Raw genomic sequence first — 23,494 nt, 5'->3', positions numbered from 1 at the left:
CTAGCCCTGGACTCCTTATTTCTGGACTTCTATCTTGTTTAAACCTATTATTTTGGGGTTTCTATCGCATTCAGTCTTGGCTTCTAAGACACTGCATTATCCTGGTTATTCTTTCCCCATGTGTCTCTCAAAAGAAGATCTATTCTTGACTTCTTCAACCTCTTTAGTCTTTTCCTCTACAACTGATTATCATTTATGTTAACCATCACCTCAACCTGGGTGATGCATGATTCTGTTTTTCTAATCTTTATATTTCTCTTGGACATCATATTTCTAAGTGTTTATGGAGCAATATCTTTACCTGGGTGTTCTCCTGGTACCTGAAATACCTCATAACTCTATTCAAAATTGAGCTCAACATCTTTCTTCAAACATGTCCCTCCTTTAATCCCTATTTTTTGTTAGTTGCATAGTATCATCCCAATCACCCAGGCTCGAAACCTCAGAGTCATCCTCAATACCCTCTCCTCATTCTTCTGCATTTCATTGTAAGGTACTCCTCGATCCCTCTGCCATCACTTCCTGCTGTCCCTGAGTTAGGGCTCCAGTTTCCTTTAAGAAATTCCTTGAAGAATTGTGCCCTCAGGATGTTCCCACCTCCAGTCTCTCCCAACTCCACAATCACACATACTTAAAGGATGGCTACCCTGTCACCTCACGCAAAAGCTTCAATAACACAGCACTGTCTCTGGAATGAAGGCTGACATCTGAGATCCAATACACTATGACTCATTCTTTGTTCCAGCTGAACTGATTCTTACCATTTTCCAAACATGATGGAATGTGTCTCCCATCATCCTACTGTTGTTTATGTCACCCCCACTGCCCGGAATGCCCTCTCCTTCCTCCTGACTTCTGCCTATAAAGCAGAAGTCTTGATTTTGGAGTTCAGCTCAAATGCCACTTCTTTCATAAAGCCATCCCCGATCTCTTACACTGATATAACTTATCGCTCTTTTGAACTCTGACAGTAATTCTATACACTTTAGGTGAATTTAACGTATTCTCTTTATGATTCTCTTACATATGTCTCATGTATATGCATGTGATAAATGGCTGTTGATAAAGCGAACTACTCCAACTCAGAAATATAAACTGAGAGAGCGAGAGACAGTTATGCAGAGGGGCTTCTGGCAGGAGCTCCTCTAATGCAAGAAGGTGAGAGAGGAAGCTGCTAAAAATAAGGTATAATTATTAAACTGTCTTATTTACATTTTTTGCCTTTTGGCAAAGCACTCAAACTTACTCCTTGGAATCTACCAGGAAAAGTTGGCTTGGACTTCCAGGTACAGATGGTGGATTGAACACAGGTGCCTATCAAATCTTCCTGAAGTCTTACTAAACCAACAGTACTGAAGGTGGGACTGCTGATGTTAGCACACCTGGGAATCCCAAGCTGGCAAAGGGAAAAGCCAAGCTTACACTACAGAAGTCCCTAAGGCTCAGGATTTGGCAGCTCTCTGGATGTGAGAGTAGAGGGAAGCTAAAATAACATTTTCCTCCCCCCACCCCTCCAAAGGATTAAGGTCTTTATCTTCGTGCACAAACTTCACACAGATCTAAAAGCACAACTCTCAGGAAAACTGACTTAATTGCGTCTAAAAAAACCCCAGAGGTATAGCCGCATGACAGGGAGTCCACATGTATAGGTGCCTTCAGATAATCATTCATCACTGTCCTAAGCTAAGTGGACCTGAGCGCTATTAGTGGACGCTACAGAAAAACACCACAGACAACAATGACCTTTAGAGCTCCTGGGTACTTGCCCATTTGCTATCAAACTTGGAAAGTTGTCCACAGTTTCTCTGAGCAGTAGTATGACCAGAAAATGTCCAGTTGGCAAAGAGTTAAACGTTAAAGAGAAATAAATGACTAGGCTACAGGAAATGGAAACACTGTTGTCAGTTATGCTAACCCTATACAATGATTTCAGACGACCTTCCCCACATCTGAAACAATTTAAATAACAGAGAAATATACCTAATTGGATAAAACTATCATAAAACCACCTGGGCCTGAGCCTTTTTGTGGGGGGTTTGGTTTTCTACTTCATGAATCCTGATGCAGCATTTGATTTCTGTCAGTTTTTGTTATATCTACAGACACAAATGGCATTTCTGGGTGGGAAAATTCTTCAATGTGAAAGATTGTCCTGCATAGTGTTAGAGGCTTGGCATTCCCGGTCACCAGGAACTAAATGCCAGTAGAAGCCGCACCTCAACCAGTCATTGTGGTGAATGAATTCCTCTCCCAGACAAGTCATCCCAGAGGGATGGCAGCAACACTAACCAACCATATATAATTCTCTTATACTATTTTTTGTTTTAACCCTGGCTGGTTTGGCTCAGTGGATTGAGCGTCGGCCTGCGAGCTAAGTGTCGCTGGTTCGATCTTCCAGTCAGGGCACATCAGAGAAGGAAAACTCTGATTCCAAAAAACCTCCGCTGCCTTGCGGCATACCTCTTCAGGGGAAAGGCTAAGGGAGTAAACCCCGACAGAAAATCCGGAGCCGGAGTCCCTAAGGCGGTTTGACGTTGTAGTCAACACCGGCAACTCCTGCGGCGCACCTGAAGCCAAGCTGTATTGACTCTGTCTTTCCCTTGGATCCTTCAGCTGCGAAGAGAGGGGGGGTCTGCTGCATGGGCAACAGCAGACCCTCCATATCACCCTGCCCAGGCTCTGTAGCTTCAGCTTCACTGGAGAGGACACTCCAACGTCATCGCAAGATGTCGATTCAACACGGGAGGAGACAGATACCGTGTCACTCCCGAGTCGGACTGCACAGCCATTCTCGGCGGTGCAGATAGACTCTTAAGAAGCTACACCATCGTCTCTCGAGACGGACGGCTGCCGACGGGATTTTTTGTTTTGAAAAAGTGCTTAAAAAATTTACTGTACAGCCTTGGCTAGTGTGACTCGGTTGGGCATCGTCTCATAAACCAAGGTTGCAGGTTTGATTCCCCATCAGGGCCCATGCCTGGGTTATGGGTTTGGTCTCCAGTTTGGGTGTGTACATAAGGTAGCCAATCGATGTGTCTCTCTCACATCGATGTTTCTCTCCTTCTCCCTCCCCTTCTCTCTCTCTCAAATTAAAAAAAAAAACTTACTGTACAGTTTTTAAGTATTTATATGTTGCTTCTACATACTATTACATTTGTGTAAAACTTTTATACAATATTAATTTTAAAATGTCTGAATTTGTGGTTATGTTCTTTTATTATTCTAATATGTTGTTTTATTTCTATTTTCTTTATCAGAATTATCAGATTATCTTTTAAAAATCAAACAAGTTTTCATTCTAATGATCAAGCCTATTGCTTTTTTTTTTTCATTATTTGTGTCTTTTGGCCCTGGCTGGTTTAGCTCAGTGGATTGAGCGTCGGCCTGCGAGCTAAGTGTCGCTGGTTCGATCTTCCAGTCAGGGTACATCAGAGAAGGAAAACTCTGACTCCAAAAAACCTCCGCTGCCTTGCGGCATACCTCTTCAGGGGAAAGGCTAAGGGAGTAAACCCCGACAGAAAATCCGGAGCCGGAGTCCCTAAGGCGGTTTGACGTTGTAGTCAACACCGGCAACTCCTGCGGCGCACCTGAAGCCAAGCTGTATCGACTCCGTCTTTCCCTTGGACCCTTCAGCTGCGAAGAGAGGGGGGGTCTGCTGCATGGGCAACAGCAGACCCTCCATATTACCCTGCCCAGGCTCTGTAGCTTCAGCGTCATCGTAAGATGTCGATTCAACACGGGAGGAGACAGACACCATGTCACTCCCGAGTCGGACTGCACAGCCATTCTCGGCGGTGCAGATAGACTCTTAAGAAGCTACACCATCGTCTCTCGAGACGGACGGCTGCCGACGACGACATTTGTGTCTTTATTTACCATAAAGTATGTGAAGCATACTATCTGTTTTTATCTTTATTACTCTGTGCTGCTTTCTCTTTGGTTAAGTTTTAGCCTTTCTGTCTTTCTTGTTTTTTAACAAATGAATTTAAGGGTATAAACTTTCCTCTGAGTATCACTTTGGCAAAATATTATCAATATTTATATTAAGTGTTTCCACTACCAATAATTTCTAAGCAGAAAAACAGAAACATTTAGGCAACTCATAGACTAAATATATAACACTAATCAATAAGCTCGATTTCACTAATTCCAATGTCAATTTCAAAAAACTGTGTTTTTTTTTGCTTATCATGGTGAAAAACATTAGAGAATAGTAATGTGTTGGTGAAGGTATGGGGAAGAGAGTGTGTTCATTCAACATTAAGGGAAGGTAACTTAGCTCCACCAATTAGATGTAGACATGCACCTACACTCTGACTAGCTAATTCTACTTTCTATCAATTTCTTTTAAGAAATACTCTTACAAGCTTGTAAGAGCATGTATACGGAATGTTGACAACAGCATAATTTATCACAGAGAAATACCAGAGGCAACTTAAACACCCGTCAACTGGAGAGCCGAAAATGAGTCATGAGATATTTAACAACCATTTTAAAAGAATAGGTAGATTTTAAATAACTAAGACAAAATTGTACCCATAATTTATAGACAAGGTAAAAAAAAAAAAAAAGCAAGTTTGCAAAATAGCTTGTAAAATATGATCCCATTTTAAGTTAAAGCAAAACAATCTCACACAGTCACTTTTGTATAAAGATAGCAAATGGCCTGAAGCACACACCACTGTCAAACTGTGGTCACCCCCGGCAACTATGAGTAGGAGAGAATGAGAAGAACCTGAACATTTTATTTGTATTTACTTCCGTATTTTTGCAAATTTTTTCCAGTGTGCTAATACAAATGTAATTTTTAAAAATCTCCTATCCCACGCCTCACATTGTAGTTTCTTGAATTACAGTAAGGAAGGCTGAAAGCTCTGGTGGTCTTATTAACATGGCCTTTTGAAAACTGATAAATTAATTCATAAAAGCTGCCTGAGATAATGACATTAGTGGAAGATGATTTGCCTCACTTTTACCATCCAGGCTACTGAGAAACTGGCAGAGTCCACTTTCACATTTAATGTTTCACCTCCTTTGTCTGAAAGCTGTGTGAGTAATCCAAGTAGCTAGCCTGGAGGCAGGCATACCCCACTGCTGTGGCTCAATGAACTCCGCTTCCCACCCCACCCACTCTCCGCTGTTAGCCCAGTACTGCAGAGCTGAAGAAACCAAGGCACAGGAGGACTAGATGTGAGGTCTGCTATTCTCCTGGGCAGTTCCCTCCTTAATCTGGATATCTCTTGATCTGGGGACAGAAAATTCCGATCAAGGGCACTTGGTAGCCAAGGAGACTAGCCCCATTTATTTATCAAGTTCATCTGAATTCCCCTTTATCTTCCTTCCAAAGGTTGAGCCCACTATCTTGTAGTATCCAGATTCAAGCCTTTGAAAGAGGGAAAGAATGGAAATCTTCTTCCTCCATGATGCTAACAATTCTTCCCTCACTAAGAACCACTTTCAAACAGAGCATTAAATTAACTACTTGTTCTTTAAGGGTTAATTTCAGTATGGATTTATTATTAAATAATTACAGAAGGCACAGGTGCTCTACTCCATTCTCTAAATGTTTTAATTAAAAATCTACCATGCGACTGGAAGATTCAATACACTAAGATATCAATTCTTCCCAAAGTGCTATATAGATTCAACACGATCTCAATAAAAATTCCAGCAGGACTTTTTGTAAAAATCAACAAATCAACAAGCTGATTCTAAACTTCTGAATGAAAAAAATAAAGAAACTAGCATATCTAAAACAATTCTGAGATACAATAACAAAGTGGCAAATGCAATTCTGGAGAAAGGACAATCTTTTCAACAAATGTGCTCATACAATTGGACATTCATATGAAAAAAAAAAAAAAAGGAAAAAGAAAGAAAGAAAAAGAATCTCCACCCATACATCACACTGTACACATTAACTAACCCAAAATGGATTATAGACCTAAATGTAATACCTAAAGTTATAAAATTCTTTTAAAAATATAGGAAAAAACTTGTGGCTTTATCCATGTACAAAAGGATAAATTAAACTTCATCAAAATTAAGAACCTCTGCTCTTCAAAAGACACTCTTTGGGGAATAAAAAGATAAACTGGGGAATAAAAAGATGTATCAGACTAGGAGAAAATCATATAACTGATAAACAATGTTTGCCTAAAATACATAAAGAACACTTACAACTCAGTAATTTTAAAAAACCAGTTGAAAAATATGAGCAAAACATTTGAACACTATTTTAGATATAAGGATGGTAAATAATTACATTAATAGATGCTCAAAACCATTAGTCTTTAGGACAATGCAAAATAAATCCACAATGAAATACCACTATACACCTATGAGAATGGCCAAAAAGTCCTGGCTGGTGTGGCTCAGCAGACTGAGCACTGGGCTCGACAAAAGGTTGCCAGTTGATGGTTTGATTCCTGGTCAGGGCACATGCTTGGGTTGCAGGCCAAGTCCCCAGTCGGGGGCATGTGAGAGGCAACTGATGTTTCTCTCCCTTTCTTTCTCCTTCCTCTTTCTCTCTCTAAAAACAAATAAATAAAACCTTAAAAAAAAAAGAATGGCCAAAAAAATTTTAATCCTGACAATATTAAGCACTGGGGAGGATACATAACATCTGCTGATGGGAATGTAAAGTAGGACAACCATTCTGGAAAATGTTTTGGCAGTTTCTTATAAAGTTAAACATGTTTACCTAGGACCTAGCCATCCCATTCCTTCGGTTTGCCCAAGAGAAATAATACCTATGTTAACACAAAAATCTATAAGCAAATGTTTATAATAGGTTTCTTTGTAATCGCCCCAAACTATAAATAAAGCAAATGTTTCTCAACTAGAGGAAGGATATGCTGTGGTACATCCACACAAAGGAATATTACTTAGCAGTGAAAAGTAACAAATGACATATATGCAACAACATGGGTGAATCACTAATGAATCTTGCTAAGTGAAAGGGACTAGACTCAAAGGGTTCATACAGTGTGATTCCATTTATATAACATTTTGGAAAAGGCAAAATTATTGGGCCAGACATCAGAACCGTGACTGCCAGGATAACAGAAGGGTGCAGTAGTGACTACAAAGGGACATAGAATTTTTTGGTGTGATTAAACTGCTCTGTGCCTTGATTATGGTAGCAGTTATATGACTATATTTGTCAAAACTCACAGAACTGTACATAAGAGGGTGAATTTTACTGTATCTAAATGATAAACTTTTTTAAAAAGCTCCAAATGGAAACCAAAAAACAAAACAAAGCAAAATTAAAAAACCCACAGGGCCTTTAAAATTAAGATCCACAATGTTCTCCACATATGTACACATTCTCTTTGCCACCCCACCTTCTGAGAGGCCTAGCAACGGGTACTTAGAAAGGAAATGTCGAATCCCCCACTTACCTGAACCACAGACTGTCTGGATTGGAAGGAGGCACAGATAATACCCCGTGAAGGACCTCGTCCCTGCAAGCTACAGAAAGCGGAGGAGAGACCAGAGTTCCCTCCAACTGTAGAGGGAAGTGCCCTGCCCTTCCTGCTCGTCCTTACGAGAGGAGGTGGTCACAGATCGCCTGGCAGGGCACACTCAGCTCTGTCGTGACTGCGTTCCATGGCCCGGCTGGGTCCCAGCCCCACAGCACTCACTCCTCACACAGGGAGCTAAATGCGCAGCAGCAATGAAAGTAGGCCAAGGCGACAAAGCACTCTAGTTACCTGGCGGCAGCCAATCAGGGCCCCTCCCCAGAGTGCCTCATTCTGAGGTCAGGACTCTAAGTGGAGTCTGTGCCATCAGCCTGAACCCAAAGGGACTCACTGATTTTCCACAGCATTAACTTGAGGGTTTATGACCTGAGACCCCAGACCAATCTCTGCCACAACACTGGCAGTCTCTCCTTTCACCATTCACACCTTGCTTGACCTAACCTCTTCTGTGCTTCATGTGTGGAAAGGTGACAAGCCACCTCAATGCCTATACCGAAAACGAAAGGCCTAATGCACCCACCACCCAGACTGCCAGGAACAGCATCATCTCCTTCCACCCAGGATCACAAACTTTACACATCCCTTTGGAGTTGTTTCTGCTGGGGGGCGGGGGAGGAGGAGATAGGTACCTTTTGTTTTTCCGTCCACCGTTGCCAGCTTCTTTGTTTCTGCTGTTAGCAACAGCTCATAAGGATGCTCATCCTCTTCCCTGGCTGCACCCCCCTGAATCCGCGCTCTCATGGCCAAGACCTGAGAGAGAAAACACCACAGGACTGTTCACACAGGTGGCTACAACCAAGAGGTTATGTTGAACAAATCTGAGACCATTGGTTCCTTTTTCATTGGAGGGAAAGAGAAGGTGAATGATTCCCAGTGTGCCATGGGATCACAACTGCTTTTGGGGATATGCACCTAAACCTCAAATTGTAATGGCCTTTGATTAAAACACTTCCCTTTGCTGCCCTGGGTGGTGTGGCTCAGTGGGCTGTGTGCTGGCCCCGGACTGAGGGGTCGCCCCTTTGATTCTCCATCAGGGCACATGCCTGAGTTTCGGGCCTGGTCTCCAGGTCTCCAGTTGGGGGCGTGCGAGAGGCAACCAATCAATGTTTCCCTCGCATGCTGATGTTTATCTCCCTTTCTCCTTCCTTCTCTTCCCCTCTAAGAAATAAATTTTTTTAAAAATCTTAAAAAAAGTAAAACACTATCCTTTCCTTACCTCACTTTATCTTTGAAAAAACCATAAATAAAATCGAAGATCCTCTCTCCCCTTGCCTCTCCCATCTCCAAAGCATCCTGCATGATCTCCCCTCTGTGGATAACACTTTCTGAGCAGCGCAACAAGGCCTTCTTTCTCCACGTTTCTTTCCTAATATGCACAAGGGTTACCCAAAGGCTTGAGTCCTTCCCACCTTCTGCTGCAGGCATCAAACTGACTTCTCTGTGAGTCTTTCTTCCTTAGAACTCCCAGGTTCTAAGGAAGAATTCCCCCAAAGCCAGATTCCTACCACATTTATGATTTTACAATTTTAAATTAATTCCACCAATCTTTGTTCTGAAAACAGTTGAGAGGCTAGGCAGTGTGTACTTCAGTGGAGAAAAAGCTCTGTCTGTTGAGAAGTCCAGGCAGCCAAGTGTCACTGACACAGGAACTGGACTAGAGCTGGACCTGCACCTGCCAACTGATGCAGGCAGCTGAGGGCCTGGTGACCAGCTAGTCATGGTGCCAGAGTAGCCAAGCTGGAACCAAGCCAGAGACAGCAGGATTGGTGCTACAGTCACCCTGAGAGAATGGAGACCCCAGACTCTGAAGGTAATTCCAGCTCACCTGTCCTAAGAATCCAACCATTTCACAGGCCAATTAGGAATAACCATATACCAGCTATCAGTAGAGCAAACCAAAGCACAAAGTCTCTTCTCTAGGACAGGTGCCCAATCCACCTTACAAATAATAGTTCCTTACAAATGTGATTCTTGGGCACACACAGAAACCTCCTCCCACAGCTCACAGGAGACAATCAGGTTTGTAATTCATCATGGCTTTGCTTGTTGGAGGCACAGCACAAGGTGTTAGGACTAACAAAACAGAGACCACAAGAACTCCCGCAGATTCAGATGAAATAAGCATGCTGCTCCTGTTTGTTAACAAGGCCGCCACTGTAAAGGCAGAATGGGAGTCTCTTTCAAGACTCGGTGAAGCACAGCAGGAACCTTCACTTACTGAAAAGCCGCCTGGAAGCTAAAAGGTATTTCCCTACAATGAGCTATTTGCCTGCGTTACTTATGGCTTTGCCTCTTCATAGGAATACAATTAAGGGCGCAAAGAGAGGCCATTAATCAGTTCATTCAGTGTCAACTTAATACCACAGGTTTTAAAGATAGGAGTCTGTGTTCCTCAGGCTTACACACCCCTGGCTATCACCTCTGCAGCCCCTGGGAGCCCGATTCTGTGAGTACCCCGCCCACAGCCTTCCTTCCCAAGCAGGACAGGCTGACGGCTTCCATCTGGAAATGGGCACATGGGTCTGTGTTCACTCTGTGCCTGACTTTGTGCATGACCACTGGGGCAGAGAACCAATCGTTGTCAGAGCTGAAAGGGACCAGAAAGAACCCTTAGTCACAGCCAGAGAGCACTTGGTTCCAGCTCTTTCATTGTGCAGATGACAAAACCCAGAGAGGTCTACGGACTTCCCCAAGGTTACACAGAGAGCTCCCAGGAGAGCCTCTGATTCTGGACAAGCTGGCTTCACTTTTTCCAGGAAGGCATGATTTCTTCACCCAACTGGGAGCTCTTTCCCTCATTCAGATGTCTGAGAGTTTTCCACTCATACCCAGACAACTCGTAGGGTGATATTTTTTGCTTTATCCTGGCTCCTGCCAGCTATCAGATTAAAATTTCACGATAAAGCAATAAGCTGTTTTTCTTTGAACTTTCCTAGTTCCCACTCAAGAAGCTCTGTGTCACAGTGAATATGGCAATAACTGATTCTCAACTGAAAGGATTCTGCTCTTTACTAAGTTACTCTTTATTCTTTCCCCTCTTTTTCCAGGGCTGACAATAAATCAAAGCCCTACCACCACCAGAAAAAAGCTACCACCAAGCTGTGACCAACAGAATGGCCAGCTGGGGTGTGGGCAACTTTCTGGGAAGAGATACCATACATAGCAGCTGCAGCTCGCCTTACATTCAGCACATCTGAGTGAAGAGAAGTGCATGGTCAGCCCGGTGCAGCTGGCAGCTCATCTGCATAGTCTGTGTACACCTGTGTGTGTTTGGATGACCAGGTCCATGATTTGCTCAGTGCTCTGGAGCCAGGGATACTCAGGTTCCCTTAAAGGCTGCCATGGGCTATCTGACAATGACAAGCCTCAGGAATAGGACACAAACATTGGGAAAGATTGCTGGTCAAATACATAAGTCAAGACTTTAATGAAGTCACTGCCTCCGAGATGATGTTTAGGGTAGTAAAGCTTTGAGAGTATAAGAAATAAAGATGGCCTGCGAACTGAAAAGTCACCATTTCAATTCCCAGTCAGGGCACATGCCTGGGTTGCGGGCCAGGTCCCCAGATGAGGGCGTAAGAGAGGCAACCAGTTGATGTATCTCTCATACATCGATGTTCCTCTCTCCTTTCTCCCTCCCTTCCCCTCTCTCTAAAAATAAAAGTGCATAAAATGTTACAAAAAGAAATAAAGATGGTGAAGACTACAGTAAAGCAAAAAAGGTCTGCTTTTGGAGAAGACCTATCCATTCACACCAGAGCACACAGAATCTGCCTTGACCATTAAAAGGTTAATGACCCAGACCATATCACCTCTATACTCATGTACATATAATCATCATTACGTAAGCAATACCAGGATTGGCACAGTCTTCTAAATACTGGCTCTGGTGGTTCAGCTGACCCAGAATTCCGGACTATTCCAAAGCAAGTCCTATGTTGTTTCTCAGATGCAGTCTCCCATCCAGAGAATGTGGAGATTTCTCCCCTACCTCGTGACACTCTATTATTGCCATATTGTTTGCTTTAAAAAGTCTTGCAAAAAAAGAAAGTCTTAATTATTCAATACTTCTTTAAGAGCCTTGTCCTTATCCTTGGGCACTGGGAATTCCAATCCATGACCTTGTTAAAAAGGTAGCATAAAACAGTTACAGTAGAGTCCCACTGGTGCCTGTGCGAGGAGCAGAGTGGATCAGGTCTTTCCCTCTGGCACCGCCTAAGCCAGAGGGATTATAACCATTTCATGGGTAACACAGTCTTGGGGCCACTTGAGACAAGCTAGACCCAAGAGACATCAGGAAATGGCAGAAATTTAAAGTTTTCACAGGACCTCTAAGATAGTGGCCTAAGTAAACATGGCTCACCTCCTTGCACAACCACAACAAAATTACAACTAAACTATAAAACCATCACTCATAACTAGAAGAAGCTAGTTGAATGGAGGTCCTGCAACTATGGAATTGAAGAAGAAACCACATCCATCCAGATTGGTAGTAAGGGTGGAGGAGACACAGAGATGAGGAACAGGCTGGTCCCACACCCATGTGTGGTGAATAAAATTGGGAGGAATATCTCAGAGGAAAGGGATCCCAGCCCCACACCAGGCCCCTCAGTCCAGTATTCCAGTGCTAGGAAGATAAGTCCCTAGCTTCTGGCAGTAAAAACCAGTGGAGATTGAATTGGTGGAAGAAACTGCTGGATTCCCAGGCAGTTCCTCTTAAAGGGCCTACACAGACTTACCCAGACCCACTCCTAATGAGCTCTAGCACTGGGGCGGCAGTTTGAAAGGCACCAATGGCATACAGGGAGGAACTGAGGTGTCTGGTGTCAGGGTGAGAGCTGGGGGACAGCTTTCCCCAAGACAGAACTGCTGGCGGAGGCCATTGCTCCTCTCCTGAGCCCTCCCCGCACAGAGCCACAGAGAATGGCGGGTACCACTATCTGAGACTCCATCAACCTGGCTCACCCTGTTTGCCTCATCCTGGTGATTCCCTGAGATTCTACCCCACCCAACTTACGGGCCCACTCAAGTGGTTAACAGTGGCTTTTCCATAGGAATGACTTGTCTTGGCTCATGCTTCTGATCTTCCTAAATCATCTCAAACAAGTAGCAGCTGCCCTCAGAGAGCCCCCATATGTTGCTAAGTGGCCCAGGCCCAACACTAGCAGCCAGCCTTGGTTCACACCCTGGCCCCACTAGGATACCTCCAAGCCCAGCACAAGAAGCAGCCAGCTACAGATTGCTTTACAGCCTATGCTAAGTGCCCCCAGACAGAACACAACCAGGCACCAGAGCCCTGCTGAAGTAAGCCCTGCTTGTGGAGTGGGGCCGGCACAGCTGATCCTCCTTGAAGGTCAGTGGTCACAGCCAGCCCTGGCAGCTGACTGGCCTGGGTAAATCCCTCCCATTGACCTGCCAACAGCAATCAAGGCTCAACTACAAAAGGAGGGAGTACCCAGCTTGGGTGACAGGGGAGGCTGTGGCCACTGGACCCCACAGGGCACCTACTACATTAGGTCACACTACCAAGGAAGGGAATCACAGCAACCCTATCCAATATACAGAAACAAACACAGGGAGGTTGCTAAAACGAGGAGACAAAGAAATACGGCTCAAATTAAAGAACAAACTAAAACTCCAAAAAAAGAGCTAAACAAAATGGAGGTGAGCAATGTATCAGATGCAGAGTTCAAAACACTGGTTATAAGGATGCTCAAGGAACTTAGTGAGGACATCAACAGCATAACAGAAGATCCAGTCAGAAATGAAAGATATGCTAATTGAAATAAAGGACAACTTACAGGGAAACAACAGTAGAGTGGATGAAGCCAAGAATCAAATTAATGGTTTGGAATGTAAGAAAGCAAAAAACAACCAACCAGAACAGGAAGAAGAAAGAATCCAAAAAAATGAGGATTGTTGGCCTCCCTCTGGCAATGGCTTGTTGTTGTGGGGGCCAAAATGGTGGCTCAGGCGGGGGCAGTGGCCCAGGCGGCACAGGCTAAGGTGGCTGAGTCTTGGTAACTGGCACTTCTGGACTTTGCTGAGCACTTCTGCACATCCAGCCCGCCCAAGATCTGCCTGTGCGTGCACTGCCTGCAGGCTGTGTTCCCCTTCAAGCCTCCGCAGCTCATCCAGCCCCACACGCACCTGCAGCTCTGCGCTCTACCACCACACGGAGAACAGCGAGCAGGTGCGCAGCCGCCTGGAGAAAGCAGTGAGCGCCGGCCGGCTGCGAGGGAGGAGCGCAGGCTCCTTGTGGGGCCTCAGGGATGGGCCGCTCCTTGGAGAACCTGAGGTGTGACTTCCACATGAGCCGCAGGACCCCAATGGTGCCAGCCTCTGGGGGAACCTAGGGCCTCGCCCCCTATGTTATTTAATGTCTCTGGCAACAGACAGGGTCCAGGACCCTGCTATTCTGAGGAGAAGCAGGGTCCCCAAGTTCTTCAGGTTTTCAGGAGATGACCTGCTGGCGCCTATGGAGATGTCCCCAGATTGCCAGTAGGTCCTGCAGCTTTCAGCTTCTCAGGGCTGAGCCCCTTCCTCCTGAAGTAACTCAGGATAATGGAGGGTCGAGGTGACAGTTCAGGCATCCCTTGGGAATCTGAAGTCTGGTCTCTCAGAAAACCTAGAAAAGCATTCGGTCCCTGGACCCAGAAGTCTGATAAGTGTCTGGAGAGTATTGTGGCCCCATCAGTGATGGAGAGTCACAGGTGGGAGGCAAAGGCCCAGAGCCTAAAGTGAGTCATTTAAGTCCTATAAGGAGGTAGAACTCTGTGTGTGTGTGTGTGTGTGTGTGTGTGTATGCGCGTGCGCGCGCGCGTGCGCCCGTGCGTGGGTGGTGGTATCTGGATTCCAAGACCAGCTGCTCAGTGGTGGAGATTGGGGGAGGGATCTCCTAGCTCTTGCTTTCTCTGTGTTCACTTGGTGACTTCTTTTTCTCCCACCACCCATTACTCCATCCCCTTCAGAGGGCTAGACCTAAACCCCCCCCCACCCCCCACCCCTAGACTTGTAAGACCTTGGTGCTTCAAAAGAATCTGGCTGTGGAGTTTTTCTTCTCAAAGCAACACTTTTGTTCTGATTAAAGGAGCAACTTAGATTTTTAAAATGTATTAATCTGCCCTGGTTGGTGTGGCTCAGTGGATTGAGCACTGGCCTGTGAACCAAAAGGTTGCTGGTTCAATTCCCGGTCAGGGCCCATGCCTGGGTCGCCGGCCAAGTCCCTAGTTGGCTGTGTGGGAAAGGCAAACAATCGATGTAGCTCTCACATATCAACGTTTTGCTCCCTCCTTCTCTCTCCCTTCCCCTCTCTCTAAAAAATAAATAAAATCTTTAAAAAATAAAATAAAATGTATTCATCTGAAGTAAAAAGAAAAATGAGAATTATGTAAGGAGTCTGGAATAACTTCAACTGTTCCAACATTTGCATGATAGGGGTGCCAGAAGAAGAGGAAGAGCAGGAAATTGTAAATCTATCTGAAAAAATAATGAAAGAAAACTTCCCTAACTTGGTGAAGGAAACAGACATACAAGTCCAGACATATAAGAAAGCAGAGTCCCAAACAAGATGGATGCAAGAGGACCACACCAAGACACATCATAATTAAAATGCCAAAGGTTAAAGATAAAGAGAGAATCTTAAAAGCAGCAAAGCAAGAGAAGAGCAGGTAGTTATCTATAAGGGAGTTCCCACAAGACTGTCAGCTGATTTTTCAAAGAAACTTTGCAGGCTAGAAGGGACTGACAAGAAATATTCAAAGTGATGAAAAGCAAGGACCTACAACCAAGATTACTCTATCCAGCAAAGTTATCATTTAAAATCAAAGGGCAGATAAAGAACTTACCAGACAAAAAAAAGCTAAAGGAGTTCGTCTTCACCAAAACATGATTATATGAAATGTTAAAGGGACTTATTTAAGAAAAAGAAGACCAAACTATGAACAATAAAAGGGCAATAATATATATCTATCAACAATTGAACTTAAAAAACAAACTAAGCAAACAAGCAGAAGAGAAACAGAATTATAGATACAGAGAATGGTTTGATAGCTGTCCGATGGAAGGGAGGATTAGGGGAATAGGTGAAAAGGTGAGAGGATTAAGAATCACTAACAGGTAGTTACAGAATAGCTATGGGGATATAAAGTACAGTATAGGAAATGGAATAGCTTAAGAACTTACACACATGACCCACGGACATAAACAACGGTGTGGGGATTGCCTGAGAGAGTGGGGGATGCTGGGTGGATGGGGGCAAAAGGGGAAAGTTAATAAAAAATAATTTTTAAAAAAGAAATTAAAGAAGGACATTTACAGAGATGCAGCCCCAACTTAATATGTTCCATGTTACCAGGGTTCTCCTTATAAAAAGGGAGTAATGCAGCAAACCTCTACATAAAAATATGTGGGGTTTAATACATGTACTTGTGTCTGCTCCAATGTTTTATCACCTTGAGGCTGTAACTATAGATACCCCTTAGTTGAGACATAATAAGCATTTTGTAATTAAGGGGAGAAAAAGAAATAAGGACAGAATTTGTATGTAGCATAGAAATTGTCTCCTATCTCCAACACTGACGTACATTCTAAAGGGCTTCCTTGTATTTAAACATTTTGTTAAACTAAATCATCCTTCCAGTCCTATATGTTTATATTAAACAAACAAACAAAAAAATTACCATTTCACTGGATAATCCACAGCAATACTGTAAAAAAATTAACTCCTACTTCTAGAGATAAAGTCATGAGACTTCTCTGATTAGTTTATATTAGCTGATTTTTAAATTAAAAACAATAGGAGATTCATTGATTGAACTACAAAATGAACTATTGAAATTATGTAATATTTAAAATAAATACTCAAACATTCTCTAAATGGCAGGATGTGTTAAAGGAACATTTTGAAGATGAAAGATCAAGGAAAATATGCTTGCCTTCATAAACCTAGTGAGAAAATTGAACTATATGCCCTATGATAAAATTTCCTTTTTTAAAAAGATTTTATTTATTTTTTAGAGAGAGGGGAAGGGAGGGAGAAAGAGAGGAAGAGAAACATCAACGTGTGAGAGAAACATCGATCAGCTGCCTCTCACACGTCCCTCAACTGGGTACTTGGCAGGCAACCCAGGCATGTGCCCTGACCAGGAATGAACTGGTAACCTTTTGGTTCATAGGCCAGTGCTCAACCCCCTGAGCAACATCAGCCAGAGCTAACATTTCTTTTTTAAAAAGGTGGACTAGCCCTGGCCAAATAGCTCAGCTGGTTAAAGCATCGTCCCAATATACCAAAGTTGCACGTTTGATCCCCGGTCAGGGTTCATACAAGAAGTGTGGCTCAGTGGACTGAGCGTCAGCCTGTGAATGAAAGGGTCACCAGTTCAATTCCCAGTCAGGGCACATGCCTGGGTTGCAGGCCAGGTCCCCAGTTGGGGATGTGCAGAAGGCAACCACACATTGATGTTTCTCTCCCTCTCTCCCTCCCTCCCTTCCCTCCTCTCTAAAAATAAATAAGTAAAAATCTAAAAAAAAAAAAAAAAAAAAGAATCAACCAATGAATGCATAAATTAGTGAGACAACAAAGCCATGTTTCTCTCTTCCTTCCCCTCTCTCTAAAGAGTCAATCAATCAAATAAATAAATAAATAGCCCTTGCTGGTGTGGCTCAGATGGTTGGAGAACCGTGCTATACACCAAAAGGTTGTGGGTTTGATTCCTGGTCAGGGTGCATACGGGAGACAACCGATCGATGTTTCTGTCTCTTGCTCACCTGCTCTCTCTCCCTCTCCCCCTGCCTCTCTCTCTAAATCAATAAACAGATTTTTAAAAATAACAAATAAATAAAAATGTGGGCTATACTTTTAAAATCACCTTTGATTCCCAACACACACACTACTCCCATTTCTCTCCTATCCAAGTCTTCGTCACATTCTGTCACATTCTCCCATATTCTCCATGTTGGTCCTGGTGCAGACTCTTCATGTGAAATGAAGAGACAAAATGCAAAAACAGAAATAAGCTTTTTGGGACAAACCCCCAAGGCCTACTAACATGACATAATCCAGGGAACAGTGACCAGATGATATTCTAGATTTTATATCAAAAGATACCATAGATGCAAAGCAGAAAGCAGGCGTGGTTAGCCCACTGGAACAGAAGAAATGTGTGTGCTTTGCTTTGCTCACGGCAGGTGGAGCAATGACTGGACTGCCTAATATTAGAAGGTGCCACTAAAATTCTTTGGTTAGTACTTTTGAGTGAGTTTAAAGGGTCTTGTTCCAGATTACTAATTTACACAATATAAATTCAGTAATCCAAAGCAGTGATGAGAAATGAGAAAGCAAAGTCTTCTTCAAGCACACACTGATGCACTTTCAAACAAATCGTATTTCAGTGTTGGGAATACAGTATTCCCCCACTTATCACGGGTATACGTTCCAGACCCCCCCGTGAAGCAGGAACCTTACATTTATTCTACACTCTTAAACCTACGTAACTTTAACAACATACGTATACGGTACTGCAAAATCCCGCGATGTAGCGAAAAATCTGCGATAAATAATTAAATATATTTTTTAAAATCCCGCGATACAGCGAGGCCGCGATAAGTGAACCACGATATAGAGAGGGGCTACTATAAACCCTTAACCCTCTACCTCAGAAGCTGTCAGGGGGAAATGCTTCTTATCTATGTGGTCTTCCTCTTCGTCATCTGGTGGGGGCTTTGCTGGAGGCGGTGGCCGATCCCTCTGTAGGAGAGAAAAAGGAGTATTTAACTAGCTCTTTTTTCAAGTATGTAACTTTTTGATTTACTCTTAAAAAAAGAAAAAAAAGACTTTTATTTTATTTTTTAGTGAGAGGGGAAGGGAGGGAGAAAAAGAAGGAGAGAAATACCAGTGTGCGAGAGAAACATGTTGCCTCTCACACGCCCCCAACCAGGGTCCTGGCTCACAACCCAGGCATATGCCCTGACTGGGAATCAAACCAGCAACCTTTTGGTTCATATGCCGGTGCTCAACCCATTGAGCCATGCCAGCCAGGGCAGGTTTACTCTTATCTTAGCCCTTGGAAATGAAAGAATAATGTAAAGCACTTCCCTGAGAGATGAAACTCAAGGTTTAATATCTGTACAGACAGAGAACCCTGCACACAAACACACTTCAGTCAGCATGCTCTTTGCTTTTTGATGTTTTAGCAGAGAATATAAATACCTCTTTCCTATCCTTGACCACAGTGAGAAAAATCAGCACTGAAAACAAAGAACTGCCCTGTGAGAACGTGTCCTTCATAATACATAATACTGATACATGAAGCTGGATATAGTTAAACCCATAGCTGGACTTGAGCCCACTCTAAAAGGAAACAGCAAGTCAAAAGAATCAACTTGTCAGAGTTCAGTCATTAAGGAAGTAAAGAGGAAAGTAATCCAGGACAAAAACATCCATTCCTGTTCACACTCTGATGCCATCCCCATTTATCAGCGAAAGCTCAGACAGGTCTCTGATGCTCAGTCACCTCCTTCAACGATTACTATTATGTATCATTAGAATTTGAAAACCCTATTACATCTCAGCCTATTTTTAAAACTAGTATTTGTCAGTTCTCTGCCTAAGAGAGGGGTTGACAAGCTTTTTCTTAAAGGGCCATCAAGTAAATATTTTAGGCTTTACAGCCAACTTGCCACTGTGGTACAAAAGTAGCTACAGAAAATACATAAATGAGTGAGCATGGCTATGTGCCAATAAAACTTTATTTGCAACAGGAGGCAGCTAACCTTGCCCTGGAGCAAGACATTCACTGAAGAGGGGATTAGTTAGACCATGGGCAGACAATTTCAGGAATACAGTGGTCCCTCTCTATATCGCGGCTCACTTATCACCGCCTCACTGTATCATGGGATTTTAAAAAATATTATATTTAATTATTTATTGTGGATTTTTCGCTATATCGTGGGATTTTGTGGTACTGTACTGTAAATACTAAAATAAATGTAAGGTTCCTACTTCGCGGATTTTCACCTATCGCGGGGTTCTAGAACATAACACCCATGATAAGCGAGGGATCACTGTACACAGAATGGTCTTTGGTGAAAGAAAGCTAAAGAGTGGTTCGCCATTGTACCCACGGCACTTTCAACCCTGTTTCTATTCCAAAGCTTGATAACGAATGTTCCTATGGGGAAGGCAGCGGGAACCTGAAAGAGGAGCTGTTTGCAGATGCATCCCCTGGCTTGCACTGTGAAAACAGGAGCACTTAAGTCAGGGTGGAGGCGGATGCTGAATTATTTGAGAGCCTGAGAGAAATCTTCAGGGAAAGATGGTTCTTGTGTATCAGGAGCTGCCAGAGTTAGTTAGCATTTGGCATCCATGATCTCTCATATCAGAGCCTGTTTCACTGCTTGGTATTATATCCTGATAAATCGGTCATTCCCAGTCCCTGAAACCAGATGGAGGCCCAATGGCAACAACCTCAACACAGGTTCATACATTCAAGCCAAACAAAGCAATTTAGATGAGATTTCCACTAAGTCCCACTTCCTTACCCTTCTTTGCTCCAGAGGTGCCACCTTGTAAGGAAGGGATGGCAAGAGCAGCAGGTCCATGATCTACATCAGTTACCCAACCTTGCGACACAAATAGCTGAGGAAAAGCAAAACGCAACACAACAACAACAAAGGACGCATCCTAGCAGGCTTCACAGCCTGAAGGAGCCTAGAAGGAACAGCACGAAAGCCTCTTGTGGAGAAAGCGATCACCAGGGACACTGGCAGGAAAGAGAAGTGTGACCGTCTAACGTCAAAGCTTTGGCCCTGGGCCTGGAAATACAGCGCTGATTCATACACACCTGCCATTCTGTTTACAAGATGTAGAACAGTCCCACGGCCACAGTTAATTATGAAGGGCCAGGAAGGCACCACAGCCATAACAGATTCAAATGAAAATGGCAAAGCATACTCCCTAAATGCATTCATTTCTACTCAGAAGGATGATCATAGACTGGGAGGCTGGATATCGAGAGGAGGATGGAACAAAGAGACTAAATCAGTGGCCAAGCCCCACAGGAACTTGGTTATTTGTCTTCCCTTAATAACCCTGTGCTCTTCTTGCAAAGCCTCCAGCTCCCTCTAATGGGCATCACCTGTAAGTACCACTTAAAGCAAAGCCTTCCACAGGTAAATCTGCTAATTCATTTGTACCTAACAGTTAAAAAGTGAAAACAAGCAAACAAACAAAAAACTAGCTCTGTCTACAGAGCTACTATGCTAGTGTGCTTGGCACAGTCACCCGCCTTCACCACCCACAAGTTTTACCAGTCCTTGATTACACCCTCTCCGTGGGCTCCCACAAGACTGGCCGGCCTTTCCAAAATCCACACTGAAGTGCAGAGTCTGTGCCAGGGCACGGCAAGGAGCCTAACACAAAAGTACACCAAGAAACATCAGGCCACTCCCAGGGCACACGTGGGAAGCCTGAGCATCACCTAGCAGTCAAAGGGTCGTCAAAATGGTCATAAGGCAGATTCAGACCAAAAGAAAGCCAGTCTCTCCAACAGGAAGAAATAATATACGCAGGGAGACATGCCTCATGGTGGCATTAGCACTGGGATCCTGTTAAGAGTAATGGCCAGTGCAGTAAAAGCCCAGGGCGCCAAACCTTGAATCACTATGTCTGGCAATGCAGGAAGGGAGGTGGCAGGACCACTGGGTCAGGCTTAGGCTCACAGAAAACCCCGGGGAAGACAATGGGGTGAGAAGGCTGGGGAACAATGTACAAGGCCTGAAGCAGAAGTAAATAGCAAAGAAGCAGTAAGGCAGGAAGGTGGGCCTTCAGAAGGAAAAATTCAGAGCTGTCCTCATCCTATTTCAATGGCTAGAGGGGCTAGAACAGGGGAAAATAGAAATGCCGCATACTAGGACTTGCGATGTTTAATTAAACCTTGCTACAACCCTATTGAATACAGAAATCTGTCCAAATTGAAATGGATAATTCTCTGAGGGCAAACGGAAGGGGAGCATGCACTCAGGGGTGGACAGGAACTTGTTTCAGTGAGCTCTTCCTCCGTCAGAACGGCTTTCCAGAAAGAAAACAAGCTATATAACAAAGACCCCAAACACAGGAGCACCTTAAGGCTAAAAAGAAATAAAATGCTTCAATTTACTCTAAGGCCAAAGAGTAATAAAAGATGCAAATAGATTATACGGAAATTGGAAAAACCAAAATTCTCCCTCAATACGACCTGTGTAGATTAAGCGCATACTAAGCAAGGCAGAGACGTGGCAGGGCCCCAGGACAGGGGGCGTAGGACCCAGGCCTCTGACGTGTGAGCTGGCACGAGGACTCACCGCCCCCGCCCCTCCCCAGCACGCCCAGGTGCCCAGGGGACAACAGGAGCCCTGAGTTGCCGAGGGCCCTGGGCCACATACAGGCCTCCCTCCAGCGGCTTTCACGACTGCAGCCTCAGCCTCCCTGTGGACAGAGTCCCGGTCCGACGACCGCCCACTGGCCACGCTGTCCAGCGAATGGCAGGAGACGGCGTTACACAGCGCCTCGTGGGGACCCTCCTCTTCAGTGTTCGTGTCAAAATCGATGATCAGTTCAGTCACTGCTTTCTCCACGTCACCTGAAGAGGAGGTTAGAGGGCAAGACAGTCAATGGAAGCACAACCCAAACTGACGAACACTAATTCAGAGCAGAAAACGAACGACTGCGTTGCTCTGTGGACAGGCATGGTGCTTCTGTTGCTCTTACACCCTGAGAAGTGAACAGATTTTTCTCTAATTCAGTACGGAAAACCCTTTACATCTATTAGGGGTACCTCTCAAGACTTAAAATGCCCAAATACCTTGATACCATGATAATATCAATTTAAGCCATAAAATGCAACCAAGTATAACTAAAATAACTTAAGTAATCCTTGAAATTCTTTTTTTTAAGATTTTAAAAATGTATTTATTTTAAGAGAGAGGGGAAGGGAAAAAGAAAGAGAGGGAGAGAAACATCAATGTGTGGTTGCCTCTTGCACGCCCCCAACTGGGGACCTGGCGGCAACCAAGGCATGTGCCCTGGCTGGGAATTGAATCAATGACCCTTTGGTTCTCAGGCCGGCACTCAATCCACTGAGCCACAACAGCCAGGGCCTTTAAATTCTTAATAAGAACCTCCATGTGCTGGGTGAGGACGGAGAGCCTTTCTGAGATGGTGGGGTCTGCGTCTGTCAGACTCACTCACTGGGTAACTCTGAACTTCAGAGGACCTGGGATCCAAACCTGTGACCGACCATTATAGACAGGGGATCTCTGGGTTGCTTGCAAAGGTCAAAACTATAACTGTAAAATCCTTGAAAGCTAAGAGCTTAGTGAACTACTAATGAATCCCTTTACTAGTAGATTATGAGGTCAAGGGAGGAGGGCAAGGGCTCCACAGTGAAGACAGACTGAGCACCCTTTAACCCTTGTATCTCTGCGCTCCTCTGAAAAAGCCTTCTCCCTGGAGGAGTGTCTGGAATTGATCTGTTCCTCTAGCTTTCTTTATTGTAATCTGTGTCTGGGGAAGGTGTCAGTCAGTATTTTGTCATTCTCATTCTTCATACTTGGGACCCAAAAGGCTGCTCAATAATTGTGAAAAGATGGATCCTGGCAGTAATGGAGGCTGCACCGCCTGCTCCAGCACCTAGGCCACACCTACGGCCCAAATGATACACACGGTACCCAAACCTGCAGGCGCACGTCTACCAACCACACAGCACTCACTGACATTTACTATGCTCAAGGGCCGACTATGTTCAAGACACCAGGGTGTGTGTTAGAAAGAGGTTTCATTGAGATTTGAATTCATTCTGACATTACCCTGCACACTGCACATCCCAGATCCCACACAGCCAACCGTGACAGCACAGAAAGGGACAAAGTAGAGAAGAGGAGGCCTGCTGTCAAAGGCCGGAGCTATGTCTAACAGAGCTTTGTGTGGTCACTGGGAAAAAGTGAATTTGAATGTGAGCTTAAGTTCTCCT

At 44.1% G+C, this 23,494-nt stretch overlaps 1 protein-coding gene across 6 annotated transcripts in view; it reads right to left on the bottom strand.

Annotated features, from left to right (window-relative positions):
* ANKS1A (ankyrin repeat and sterile alpha motif domain containing 1A) overlaps positions 1-23,494 on the bottom strand; it is a 191,660-nt gene that overhangs the window by 78,703 nt on the left and 89,463 nt on the right. For all 6 annotated transcript variants that reach the window (XM_090282254.1, XM_090282256.1, XM_090282253.1 and 3 more), the window contains 3 exons: positions 21,909-22,105; positions 18,142-18,234; positions 8,117-8,237 (listed from right to left, as the gene is read on the bottom strand). In XM_090282254.1, the coding sequence (XP_090138380.1) occupies positions 8,117-8,237; positions 18,142-18,234; positions 21,909-22,105 (411 nt within the window). The remainder of the gene's footprint in view (positions 1-8,116; positions 8,238-18,141; positions 18,235-21,908; positions 22,106-23,494) is intronic.

The sequence above is a fragment of the Furipterus horrens genome, unplaced genomic scaffold, assembly GCF_987537825.1.
Source record: "Furipterus horrens unplaced genomic scaffold, mFurHor1.1.pri manual_scaffold_6, whole genome shotgun sequence".
Lineage (NCBI taxonomy): Eukaryota > Metazoa > Chordata > Mammalia > Chiroptera > Furipteridae > Furipterus > Furipterus horrens.
Note: the sequence above shows the minus strand (reverse complement) of the source record. Positions and strands in the feature narration are given on the sequence as shown.